Source organism: Myotis lucifugus, unplaced genomic scaffold (assembly GCF_000147115.1).
Source record: "Myotis lucifugus unplaced genomic scaffold, Myoluc2.0 scaffold_97, whole genome shotgun sequence".
Classification (NCBI taxonomy): domain Eukaryota; kingdom Metazoa; phylum Chordata; class Mammalia; order Chiroptera; family Vespertilionidae; genus Myotis; species Myotis lucifugus.
Window position 1 is genome coordinate 2333538 of NW_005871145.1, and position 12854 is coordinate 2346391.

Below are 12854 nucleotides of genomic sequence, written 5' to 3' on the forward strand. Positions count from 1 at the left end.
ATAAAATGTGCAATTATGAGAACAAGAAAAGTTCATCTGGGGCCAGTTTATGATACCATCACAGCACAGTCATCACGTTGGTCCATCTATATGAAAAGCTGATGATGTGCTTCTGTCGTAATTGAGAACACAAAATTAGAAATTTGTTAAAGGTGGTAGTGGGAGGTCAGACAGAATTCAGCAGGAGATACACTATTAAATACTTCAAAATGGATAGAGCTTTAATATAGGAGAAGGGAAGTATTCACATATGGTAGGGATGAAACATCGTTTTTATCTCAACTGCCAGCTCTGATCATTTAGCAGTGGTTTCCCAGAGTGAATTGTTGAGGAAGATTCTGAAGCTGCATCCAAATTCTAAGGACAGAGAACTGTAACTTATTGGTCATTAGTGTGGAATGCAAGCCGGGATGATTTTCATGCCACCCCTGATCAGGAAACTACTTTATCTACAAAGAGAAGAAGAAATAACCCCCAGTTTATGAAGCACTTGAAAAATCATAACTACGTTTCCAATTAGTTCTTATTTATTTTCATTGTTGAGAGTATTACAGATGTCTTGGGCCTTTAAGATGAATTAGTTCATTCCCTAGAAAAAAAGAAAGATCTATGTAAAAGTGCCTACTCTATACTTACACGTAACAAGTAAGCATGTATTGAGTTGTGTTCTTTATTCATCATTTAAAATAAGAACAGATGTTTATGATAAATAATAATACCTACTTAAGATTATTGTCATGGTGACTAAGTTAAATAATGCAAAGAAATCAACTATTTAGGAAATAGTCCATGTTATATCTATTACCATTATTTTACTGGTAGGCAATTCACACTTAAAGAGAAAAGGTCAAACAAATTACAGATGCTGGATCTGGAATTTAAACAGAATCTCTGGCTCCAACACTTAAGTATTCCTATTGGATCAACAGAGAAAGAAGCAATAAGTTTTCTTTTTAGCAAGAACTTAAGAGCAGGGCTGCCCTTTCTACTGTCTCCATCCACCCGTAAAAATCAAAGCCTTCTGATTCCTTTCTTCATGTTTGAATGAGAACTCTTGATAAAGGACACAGCGTAAATGTTATAGATTCAGAAAGTAATGGTCTAATTACTACAGATACAAACTGGCAACAACCACATAGGTAAAGATTAGGAACAGTATGTTGAATATAGCTATAGAGTCTTGAGACTTTTTAATTATTTACTAAATAAAAATACTGTGCGGCCCAATCTGATCATTTATATGACTTTATTGTAAGGATATTCATCTATAACCTACCTGTTCATCTCACAGGATTATGATGAGAGTCAAATTGGGAAAATGTAAAAGTTGGTTATAATAAATGCCCTCACCAATTGTAGTCACTATTCTCTCACTTAGCAAACCAGCCACCTTATCCAGCGAAAGAGTCATCCAGATAATTACTCCAACTTTTGACTTTGTTTTTCATAGCCAAACAACAGTTTCCAAGAATGATTGTGTCCTCACCTGTACATATAACAGAAATTTGTCAAATGTGTGTGTACATATACATATAATCTGTTAAACAGATGAGTAAAATAATAATGTTTACTGTGAGAATTAAAAATAATCTGATTTTGGTGAAATCCACTTAGAGCTAACAAAAACAATTTACTATAAATATACAACTGTGTATGCTAATATGCATCTTTATACTTACTTTTAAATGACCATCTCCATTATACTCCCAGTGTACTAGACATTCTTAAACAGAGCCTGCACTATGAACACCATATTCAGCTACAAGTTGTCACCAAGAAAACAAGAGTATAAAGCAAACCTATAAGGTCATTGGATCAGCCAACAACCATTTATTAAAAAGTAAAGAATATCAATATATGACCCAGCAGTTATCAGCTTATCTTAGAGTCAAAGCCGGAGAGACAATGAAATAGAATGAGTAAGAACACCAGCTCCAATAAACAAAACAGAAACAGACTCTTAGATATAGAGAATGAACTGAGAGTTGCCAGATAGGAGGGGAGCTGGGGACTGAGTGAAAAGGGTGAAGGGATTAAGAAGTACAAATTGGCAGTTATACAATAGTCATGGGGATGTAAAGTATAGCATAGGGAATACAGTCAATAATGTTGTAATAACGCCCTAGCTGGATGGATAGAGCATTGGCCCGAGGACTGAAGGGTCCTGAGTTCAATTCTAGTCAAGGGCAGGTAACTCAGTTGCAGGTTTGATCCTTCGCCTGCAGAGGCAACCAATCGATGTGTCTCTCTCACATTGATGCTTCTCTCTCTCTGGCTCTCCCTCTCCTTCTCACTCTCTCTCTCAAAAAAAAAAAAAAGGCAAAGAAACCTCAAAGGCTATAACAAGATCATGTCAAAATAATGATGATGATGATGATGATGATGATGTTGTAATAACTATGTATGGTGCCAGCTGGGGGTTCACTTCATAAGTTATATCAGTGTCTAACCACTGTGCCCTAGCTGGTTGGCTCAGTGGATACAGTGTCAGTCTGCAGACTGAAGGGTCCCAGGTTCGATTATCCCTAGTAGGAGGCATGTAGGAAGCAGCCAGTCAATGATTCTCTCTCATCATTGATGTTTCTCTCTCTCTCCCTCTCCCTTTCTCTCTTAAATCAAAAAAATATATATTTTTAAAAATAATTAAGAAATATCTAACCTCTATGTAGTACAAAACTAAAATAATATTGAATGTCAATTGTGATCAAAAAAATTTTTAATTTCAAAAATAAAAAAAGAATATCAGTTCCAGATTAGTACAGACATAGGTTCAAATCCAGGCTCTTCTACTTAGTTATATTGGGATGGAAATGTTACTTAAACTTTTCAAAGACTCTAATTCTACTTCTGTAACTGGGTAAAATAACAGTGCAAGGGTTCCTATGAGAATCAGATAAGGCAATACACATAAAAACCATTGATGCAGCCCTAACCGGTTTGGCTCAGTGGATAGAGCGCCGGCCTACGGACTGAAGGGTCCCAGGTTCCATTCCGGTCAAGGGCATGTACCTTAGTTGCAGGCACATCCCCAGTAGGAGGTGTGCAGGAGGCAGCTGATCGATGTTTCTCTCTCATCGATGTTTCTAACTCTCTATCCCTCTCCCTTCCTCTCTGTAAAAAATCAATAAAATATATTTTTAAAAAAAAAAAACACATTGAGGCAATTAGAAGCACAAGAGAAAATTCACAATAGTGAGAACAAGCTCCTAAAGACATCAACACAGACCAGAAACGACAATTGATATTTCCTCCTAATTCCTGCTTCACCATGACCAAGGCTGATAAGTATTTTAACTCATCCTCTTATTATTTACAAGTATAAAATATTTTTGGTAACAGTGTAGATGTGGTATTGTTTCAGTGTGCAACACTTTTAAATGTCCTTAATAACCCATGAATAAATTATTGTGGCCCTCAGACCCAATTTTTCTCAGGTAGCTTCACTGAACAAAGAAAACCAGATATGGTGAGGAAGTAGAGAGGAAGACCAAGGCTCTATATTAATCTAATAATTAATTTGTAGGCTCCCCACTTCCCTTATCTGGGGAGTTTTTAAGAGTAATACCCATTTAGAATTAAAAGATTTCTTAGATATGAACAAATCAACCCCCTCATTTTTCAGATAAAAGGGATTTCCAAAGTTCATGTTAAAACTTTAACAAAAGAGCCCTAGACCATTTGGGAACGATGAGGCTGTAATTGCTAACTTTTCAATAGCAGAAACTAAGCCATTGTTGTATTATTTTTAATTAAAATTTTATTTTGGCAAAATCTTAGTTAATAGAAAAGTTTCCAAGATAGTAAAGAGAGCATCGGCCTGTGGACAGAAGGGTCCCAGATTTGATTCCGGTCAAGGGCATGTATCTGGTCGAATATCTCACATCGATATTTCTCTCTGTCTTTCCCTCTCTCTTTCACTCTCTCTAAAAATCAATAAAAAAATAACCTCGGGTGAGGATTAAAAAATAATAATAATAAACTTTGACAAAAGAGAATACAATATCCTCATAGTTTATGATAACAAGATTCATGATTTTAAGTAATTTAAAAGGTAACTGTCCTAAATGCAATGTGCTGCCTGGACTGAACCCTAGAACAGAAAAGAGACAGTAGTAGAAAAATTATGACATGTAAATAAATATGCTGTTTCATGAAGAGTAATATATCAATATTCATTTCATTGTTTTGACAAATATACATATGGTAATGGGAGATGATATCATTAGGGGAAAACTAAGTGAGGAGTGTACAGGAACTCTCTTTACTATCTTGGAAACTTTTCTATTAATCTAAAATTTTGCCAAAATAAAATTTTAATTAAAAATAATACAACAATTGCTTAGTTTCTGCTATTGAAAAGCTAGCAATTACAGCCTCATCGTTCCCTAGTGTCATTGGAGAAGCCACTGAGCCTCAGCGCCCTTTCCCATTGAACAGCCCTGTTCAAGCTGCCTGGCCCACAGAGTCACATCAGACAATTACGAGTGTGCTTTACCACATATAATTCAAAAGGACGATGTGAAATATTAATAGTGGCATTATTTTTAAACAGTGTCTACACATACACAAAGAACTGGAAACTTGAATCCATGATAAGGATAAAATGTTTTAAAATCATGCTTTTTAAAATCATATTACTTCTAAAATTGCAATTAAACTATTTCATGTAATCCTTTTGGAAATATTTTACAGATATTTTCAGGATCGGAAACATATCTCTACTCCTTTTTCTAGAACCCAGCACTAAAAAATTATTCTAAAGGTGAAATGAGGTATTGTCGTTTTATAATGGACGATGATGCATGTATTTTATGATAGTAAAAATATAGAAATATCTACAACGTTCAATAATAGGAAGATGTTTATGTAAATCAGACTACTACAAATTAAGATGCTGTGAATAAAGTACTATAAATGATAGGACATAGTTGGTAAAACACATTTATAATATATTAAATGAGAAAAAATTATAACAATGCTGCTTATTTGAAAAACATTTTAATATAATTTTAAAATCTAGAAAAGAATATATGAAAGTAGAGTTATTTTCAATGTGTATCTTGATATGATTATGAGTCAACATGAAAAATCAAGGTTAGAACCCACAACACCATATTTTCCTTTTATTAAAACAGTTTTTTTAAAAGGGATATGGGCTTTGAGGATAATTTTATTATCTCCAGTATAACTAATTTTCATAGGTGTAACCAACAAGCTAACATAAACTTTTATACTAAAAATTGTAAACTAATGTAAATCTTTCATAAATAGCCACATCATTGGCCCAGCCCTTGCCATCCCTTTATACACACTTTGATATCAATTTGAAATTCATATACTTTTAGGGTTAGGCCCGGCTCTCAGGGGTAGGCTCAGCCCTTCCGGATTAGGCTCCGCTCCTCAGGGTAGGCTCAGGCCTTTGGGACGAGGCCCGGCATTTCGGGGCTAGGCTGGGCTCTTCAGAACTAGGTCAGCCCTTCGGGACTGGGCTCGCTCTTTGGGATTAGGTTCGGCTGTTAGTGGTAGGCTCGACTCTTAGGGCCAGGCTTGGCTATGGAGGACTAGTCTCTGCTCTTCAGGGCTGGCTGGGCTATTGGAGAGTAGGCTGGGCTCTTCTGGGCTAGGCTCCATCTTTAGGACTAGGTTTGGCTCTTCTGGACCAGGCTCCGCCCTTCGGAACTGTTCCAGCCCTTCTGGTTAGGCTTGGCTCTTCGGAATTAGGCTCAGTCCTTGGGGACTAGCTTGGGCTCGTTAGGGCTTTGTTGGGATCTTTGGAGCTAGACTCAGGTCTTGAGGACCTGAGGTTTGCCTCTGAGGCTCCAAGGCTAGGCAGACTTGAGGCTAGCATCAGTCTTTAATAATGTCACACTGCACACTGACACATCACCGGCTTTTTGCTTCTGTTGGCAGTAGCAAATTACAGTGAGTCTAAGGGTCTGAGCCCCTGACTGGCCTGCAGGGAACAGACACTCATTCTAACCAAACCGCTCCCCCACCTCACTGCCCCCCCTCCACCCCCCGCCCACCATTCCTTCTGCATTCCATCATGAGCCTGTTCCCATACACTAAAAGGTAACATACCTAGGTTGCAGGTTTGGGAACATACCTAGGTTGCAGGTTTGATCCCCGCTCAGGGCACTTATGGAAGGCAACCAATTGATGTTTCTCCCTTACATCTCCTCTCTCCTCTCTCTTTCTCTCTCTCTCTCTCTCTCTCTCTCTCTCTCTCTCTCTCTCATTAAAAAAAAAATATCCTCGAATAAGTATTAAAAAATAAGAAGAAGAAGATATTTTCATCCTCTAAGCAACCATTTTTATCTACTTGAGGGAGATAATGTCCCCATTTCAAATGTATGTGTTAGAATAACCTACTTATTTTTTAAAAGGGAAATAATTTGGTTTTTTAAACTTAGACCTAATTAAAATTCTATCTGTGCTCTAAACTACACAAATCTATATCCTATTCTTCTCTTCTGTATCACCCAATGAATAAAAAAATTTTCATAATACTCATTGCTAACAAAATCATATTTTCCATTGATTTGTTTATTACCCAGCTATTCCTCACTGGATCTAAGCTCCAGACAAAATACAACCCTTGTTTGTATTATTTGCTATTGTGTACCCAGCTCCCAGAACTCGCTGGCACATTATAGGCAATAAAGAGTATTTTTCAGTAAAGGAAATAAGTCAAAATTTCTTAAACTTAATTGATCATGGAGCCATTTTGTAAGTAATAAGTATTTACTAATACAATATTAACACTATAGTGCTAATCAATATTAACACTATGGGATAACAGGTGTTATCCTCAATCATGCCCAAGAAATATCAGTCTTCTCAATGACCAAGTTGCTTATTTTTTTCTCAAAACATCTCTCTCACTTACATGTCACCTTCTTTAAAATTCAATCATTTGAATTTCTTTTCTTGACCTCATTGCATCCCACATTTTATGAGGCCCATCAAGGGAAATACATCTATGGAAATGAGATCATCAGATGACTTTTCCCTGACATGAGAAAAATTAAGACAGTGCAAGTGACCTAGGAAGCAGAGGTCAAGGGAGAGCTGAAAGGAAGAATGTGGACCCCAAAATAAGGAGAGAAAGTCTCAAGGACAATCTTCAAAATGTGGCCAGTGATCAGTTCTGTGTTTTGATATTTTCACATCATACTAGCAAGGACTAGTGTTTAGTGGGAAGATTAGAGGAGGCAGAGTTAAAAGAATGACTGTATTGCTTAGCTTTATTGAGGCTCACTTTTTTTCTGTATAAAATAAAGACCTTTCTAATAAAAGTTGTTTCTTCATTAAGAGAGTAAAAATATGTTTGCCTCATAGTTGGCCTTGAGCAATAGTTAGCTCACTCCCCTCACTTAATACTTTCACTGAGTTAAAAGTCAAAATTACACACCAATAATGAACTATCAGAAAAAGAAACTAAGAAAGCAATCCCATTTACTGTTGCCAACAACAACAACAAAAAATAATAAGGGACCTAGGAATAAATTTAACCAAGGAGGTAAAAGACCTATATTTAGAAAACTATAAGACATTGAAAAAAGCAATTGAGGAAGATACAAATAAGTAGAAGCATATACCATGTTCATAGATTGGAAGAATTGACATAATTAAAATGTCCATACTACCAAAAGTTATCTATAGATTCAACACAATTCCTATTAAAGTACCAATGATATATTTCACAGATCTAGAACAAATATTCCAAAAATTTATATGAAACAAAAGAAGACCCCAAATAGCCTCAGCAATCTTGAGAAAGAAGAACAAAGTTAGATGTGTCACAATATCTGATATGAAACTATACTACAAGGCCATTGTAATCAAAACAGCCTGGTACTGGCAAAAGAACAGGCATATAGATCAATGGAACAGAACAGAGAGCCCAGAAGTAAACCAAGGAATGTATGGTCAATTAATATTGTCTAGGCTTTTTGCTAGGTGATAACTTTTAATGTACTTTATTGAGGCTTCAATGCTCATGTACATAGATCCAGGATATGAAATGGAAAGAACAGTGATAAATGCCTAAATTGATGATTCTAGAGTATTTTTCTCCAGAATCTCACTGTTATTTTTCAAAGTCTTCGTACATGTGTTACTTGAATGAAATTGGCTTTTCCATAGGACTTTGATCTCAGGACTTATTTTATTGATTCATTTATTCATTTATTCATTTTTATTGTTTTTAATCCTCAACTGAGGATATTTTTTTCCATTGATTTTTTAGGAAGAAGGGAAAGGGCGAGAAAGAGAGAGAAACATCAATCTGACAGAGATACATCGATTAGTTGCCTCCTGCAAGTGCCCCAACTAGGGCCAGGGATTGAACCTGCAATCCAGGTACATGCCCTTAACCAGGAATAGAAGTGGTGATCCTTCAGTGCCAGGGCAAGACTTCTTTTATTTTTGCTTAGCTTCTTAGATGGCATATATGGGGAAGAGGACAGTTGATGAGTGAGAGAATCACTGCTGATTTTTTCCCTTTTTTGGCACTATGTATCTACCAAAAGCAAAAAGAAATACCCCCCTTTTTTTCTATCAATGCTCTGCAAAATTTGTTAATTTCTTTCACAATTTACAATAGATAAAAGCCTCCCTAATTATATACATCATGTTCTTGACATTTGAACAGCCTAAGTTACTCTCCTCTTCAACAAACTTTTCATGGCATTTTTCACCTCTGTGTTTCTCACTGTGTAAATGATAGGATTAAACATGGGAGTGAGGATTGCAAAAAACACAGTCACCAACTTGTCCACAGGGTAGGTGACCACCGGGCGCATGTAGGTGAATATGCAAGGCACAAAAAAGAGTACAACTACGGTAAAGTGGGAGACACATGTAGAGAGGGCTTTGCGCCGTCCTTCAGAACCGTGGGATTTCAGGGAGCACAGGATGACTATGTAGGAGATGAGCAGCATGGAAAAAATAAGCAAGCACATGGCCCCACTGTTGGCGGCCACTACCATTCCGAGCCTATAGGTGTCGCTGCAGGCAAGTTTCAGCAGTGGAAAGAGATCGCACATGAAGTGGTCAATGATGTTGGGACCACAGAAGGGCAAGTTGACCATGAAAAGAATCTGTACAGTGGCATGCAGGATCCCCCCGATCCATGCCACCATCACCAGGAGGCGGCAGAGCCCCTGCCGCATGATGGTCATGTAGTGAAGGGGCTTGCAGATGGCCACATAGCGGTCATAGGCCATGACAATAAGGAGGATGATCTCTGATCCTCCCAGGAAGTGTTCCACAAAGAGCTGAGTCAGGCAGCTACCCAAGGAGATGGTTCTCCTCTGGTAGAGCAGATCGATGATCATTTTGGGGGTGGTGACAGAGGTGTAGGAGGCATCTATGAAGGACAAGTAAGTGAGAAAGAAGTACATAGGAGCTGAAAGCGTAGGGCTGAGGGAGATGGTAATAACAATGAGCAGATTGGCCAGCACGGTAAATAGGAAAATGAACAAAAAGACAATGATGAGTATTTTCTGCAAGTGTGGATTCTGCGTGAGTCCCAAGAGAATAAATTCAGTCACATTGTTGGTACGTATAAGGTGATCCATTCATAAATTACCTACAAAGAGATAAAGAATGATGCCTATTAATCTGCATAGTACAGAAACAGGGTAGTTACTGTTATGGTGGAGCATGCCCTTGGCACCCCTCACCCTACTACTTGTTTCAATTCTTTCTTACTTCCTCCATAATGCTTTCTCTCTTCAGTCACCTAGTACTTGTCACCTAAAAAATAACTATAGGGCAACATTGGATGTGTAATTTACTGAGAAAAGAGTGGGCTCTCTATATGCGATCTGGATTCTCCTCTGGTTCCAATTCTATGATTTTGCTAAGTCAGTTCAGTGCCCCGTGCTTCTCAGTCTTCCTCTATGTCTGTGAACTTACAAATTGTAACTCTCAGATGTATTTCACAAGCTGTAAAGTGCTGCACATAAGTAAAGAATTATTTTCTCTTTTAGAATTTATATTTGAACCCAAAGTTCTAACTATTGGGGGAAAAAACGGGGTCAATAAGCATCTATCACAAACAGGAAGGTGGAATGTATAAGTGGCTGGAAGATATACCCTCCCTGGTACCTACCATTATACATATGCTATTCATGTGTGTTTCCTCATTGTGCCTGTATAGTGGCTGGCATAATTTCTGCCTGGCATGATACCTATTGGATGATGAACAGATGCTTGGTAAATTGCCACCTTCTTTCTTCTCCATGTGTAAGAATATGCGTGCTCCCCCAGCACAGAAACCTAGGAATTCAAGGGCTCCCATTCTCCTGCTCTGTTTATCATTGCTCTCTACTTTATGAGAAACATAAATAAGCTTTTTAAAGGAAGATGCAGTCCAGCTTAACAGTTTCTGGCTCATTTTATAAAGTATGAAAATATTAAATGCCTCTGGAAGGAGTATATCCCTGGGTCATTTTACCTTCAAGACAATTATAGTGTTTGCTAATTAAATTTTTATTCTGTAAAACTCTGTTTACATACAATTTTAACATAGTCACATTCAGTAAATTTGTGGCTTCAGTAGACTTGGAAAAAAACAATAACCCTTGGATGGGTGTTCAATATATGAGGATCTATCATCAAAGGAAGCCCTTATTTTCAAAATAAAAAAAATAAAACAGATATCCCAAGAAACACCAATCAGAAAGGATATATGCACCCATATGTTCATAGCAGCACAATTTACCATAGCTAAGATTTGGAAACAGCCTAAATGCCCATCAACAGATGAATGGATTAGAAAACTGTGGTACATCTACACAATGGAATACTACGCTGCTGTAAAAAAAAAAAAAGGAATTCTTACCATTTGCCACAGCATGGATGGAACTGGAGAGCATTATGCTAAGTGAAATAAGCCAGTCAATGAAAGAAAAATACCACATGATCTCACTCATTTATGGATAATAAAGACCATTATAAACTGATGAACAAAAATAGATACAGAGGCAGAGCAGCATCGAACAGACTATCAAACTATAGTGGAAAGTCTGGGGAGATTTGGGGGAGAGGAGGGAAGAGATCAACCGAAGGATTTGTATGCATGCATATAAGCATAACCAATGGACACAAGATACTGGGGGGTAGGGAAGGCCAGGGGAAGGTCAAGGGGGGGGGGAAGGAGACATATGTACTACTCTTTATAATACTTTAAGCAATAAAACATTAAAAAACACAGAAATTTAATGCAAAGAATAGAAATATTCTGCTGGCTAAGACAAAGTATTATACATATACACTCACAAGCATATAAAATCTATTATTTACTGTAAGTACCTAATACACTTTTACTCATTCAACAAATATTTATTAGACAATTACTATTACATGTTAATGTATATTCGTTTGTTCACACAAAGTCATAAAGTGTCCCTGTCACATGCCATTGGTAACCCCTCCCAACATTTCATTACCAAACAGCAGCAGAATATCCATTCATTATATGAATGATTCTCCCTACTCCTTTAAGCTTCTGCCTTACGCATTTTCATGCTTTCTTCTCCCATCCTCCCATAACACCCATCATCCCTCATCCCTGGTTACAGGAAAATATTCCATTACTAACTGAAAGAGGAAATTTGGGAACATAAATTTCCCAAAAGAAAGAAAGTAGAAAATATAAATATAATAAAATGTGCTCTGCAAATAGAGATAGAGATAGAAATAGATAGATAGAGATAGAGATAGAGATAGAGATAGAGATAGAGATAGAGATAGAGATAGAGATAGAGATAGAGATATTCTTTTCCTTTTAAAAGGGAAATGGATAAAGAGGCTTATTTTTTAATTACCCAAAATGAAAATCTTACACATATGTGAAACAAAGCACAGTAGCCTTATTGAATTCCCTTATTCTGGGGTGGACTCCCCAACAGATCAGAAAAGAGTATAGTTGAAACCGGTTTGGCTCAGTGGATAGAGCGTCAGCCTGCGGACTGAAAGGTCCCAGGTTTGATTCCGGTCAAGGGCATGTACCTGGGTTGCGGGCACATCCCCAGTAGGAGATGTGCAGGAGGCAGCTGATCAATGTTTCTCTCTCATCGATGTTTCTAGCTCTCTATCTCTCTCCCTTCCTCTCTGTAAAAAAATCAATAAAATATATTTTTTTAAAAAAGAAAAGAGTATAGTGCACATAGTAAAAATAGATATAATTAATTAAAGTGATTTAGAAATAACTATGAAGAAATAGAAATTACTCTGTCTTTTTTATTTACTCTTACAATATTCTATGAATGAACCCTAAAAGAAAGTATTTTAAAGAGAAAAATCATTCGACACAAATATGTTCAACACAATTATTAAGAGCTATAGAAAATTAGAAACTGCATGGAACATCCAACATTAGAGAAAGAATAAGTAAAATATAGTACATCTCTTTGAATAATGTATAGCTTTTAAAAGAGATGTTCTTAATTGTGCAATACAATAGGAAAATTCCTAGGTTGTAATATTAAGTGGGGAAATTTTTAGGTGAAATTTTGAATATATAATGTGATTCTAAGTAACTTAAATATATATCAATTTTTAAAAAATATTTTAGTTCTAAATTGGTCATATTGTACTTATATCTTTCCTGATGCCTGACATGCTGAAAAATATATTTAAACCTCATATTTGGTGAGGATAGGGGTGAGTATATGATTTCTAAGATCCATTTAAACCTGAAATTCTATAATTATGTGATTTTCGGGCAGGGAGGCAAAATCTCACCTACGAACTTGTCTGGCATAGCTCTGTGGCCAGGGCGTCAGGTAGCTGCTAGTTCACCAAGAAAGAAGGAAAGATATACTAGTAAGCTTAACAATGCC

At 36.8% G+C, this 12854-nt stretch overlaps 1 protein-coding gene across 1 annotated transcript; it reads right to left on the reverse strand.

Moving 5' to 3' along the window:
- Nucleotides 1-8657: 8657 nt before the first annotated feature.
- On the reverse strand, nt 8658-9569 carry LOC102438827 (olfactory receptor 140-like). The gene has a single exon (XM_006092086.2). It carries the CDS (start codon nt 9405-9407, stop codon nt 8658-8660), a length of 750 nt encoding a protein of 249 aa, XP_006092148.2. The 5' UTR covers nt 9408-9569.
- Between the last annotated feature and the right edge of the window lie 3285 nt (nt 9570-12854).

Bases quoted from the DNA above. Each gene is read 5' to 3' on its own strand.
- LOC102438827 (XM_006092086.2), bottom strand. From the start codon at position 9,407: ATGTACTTCTTTCTCACTTACTTGTCCTTCATAGATGCCTCCTACACC.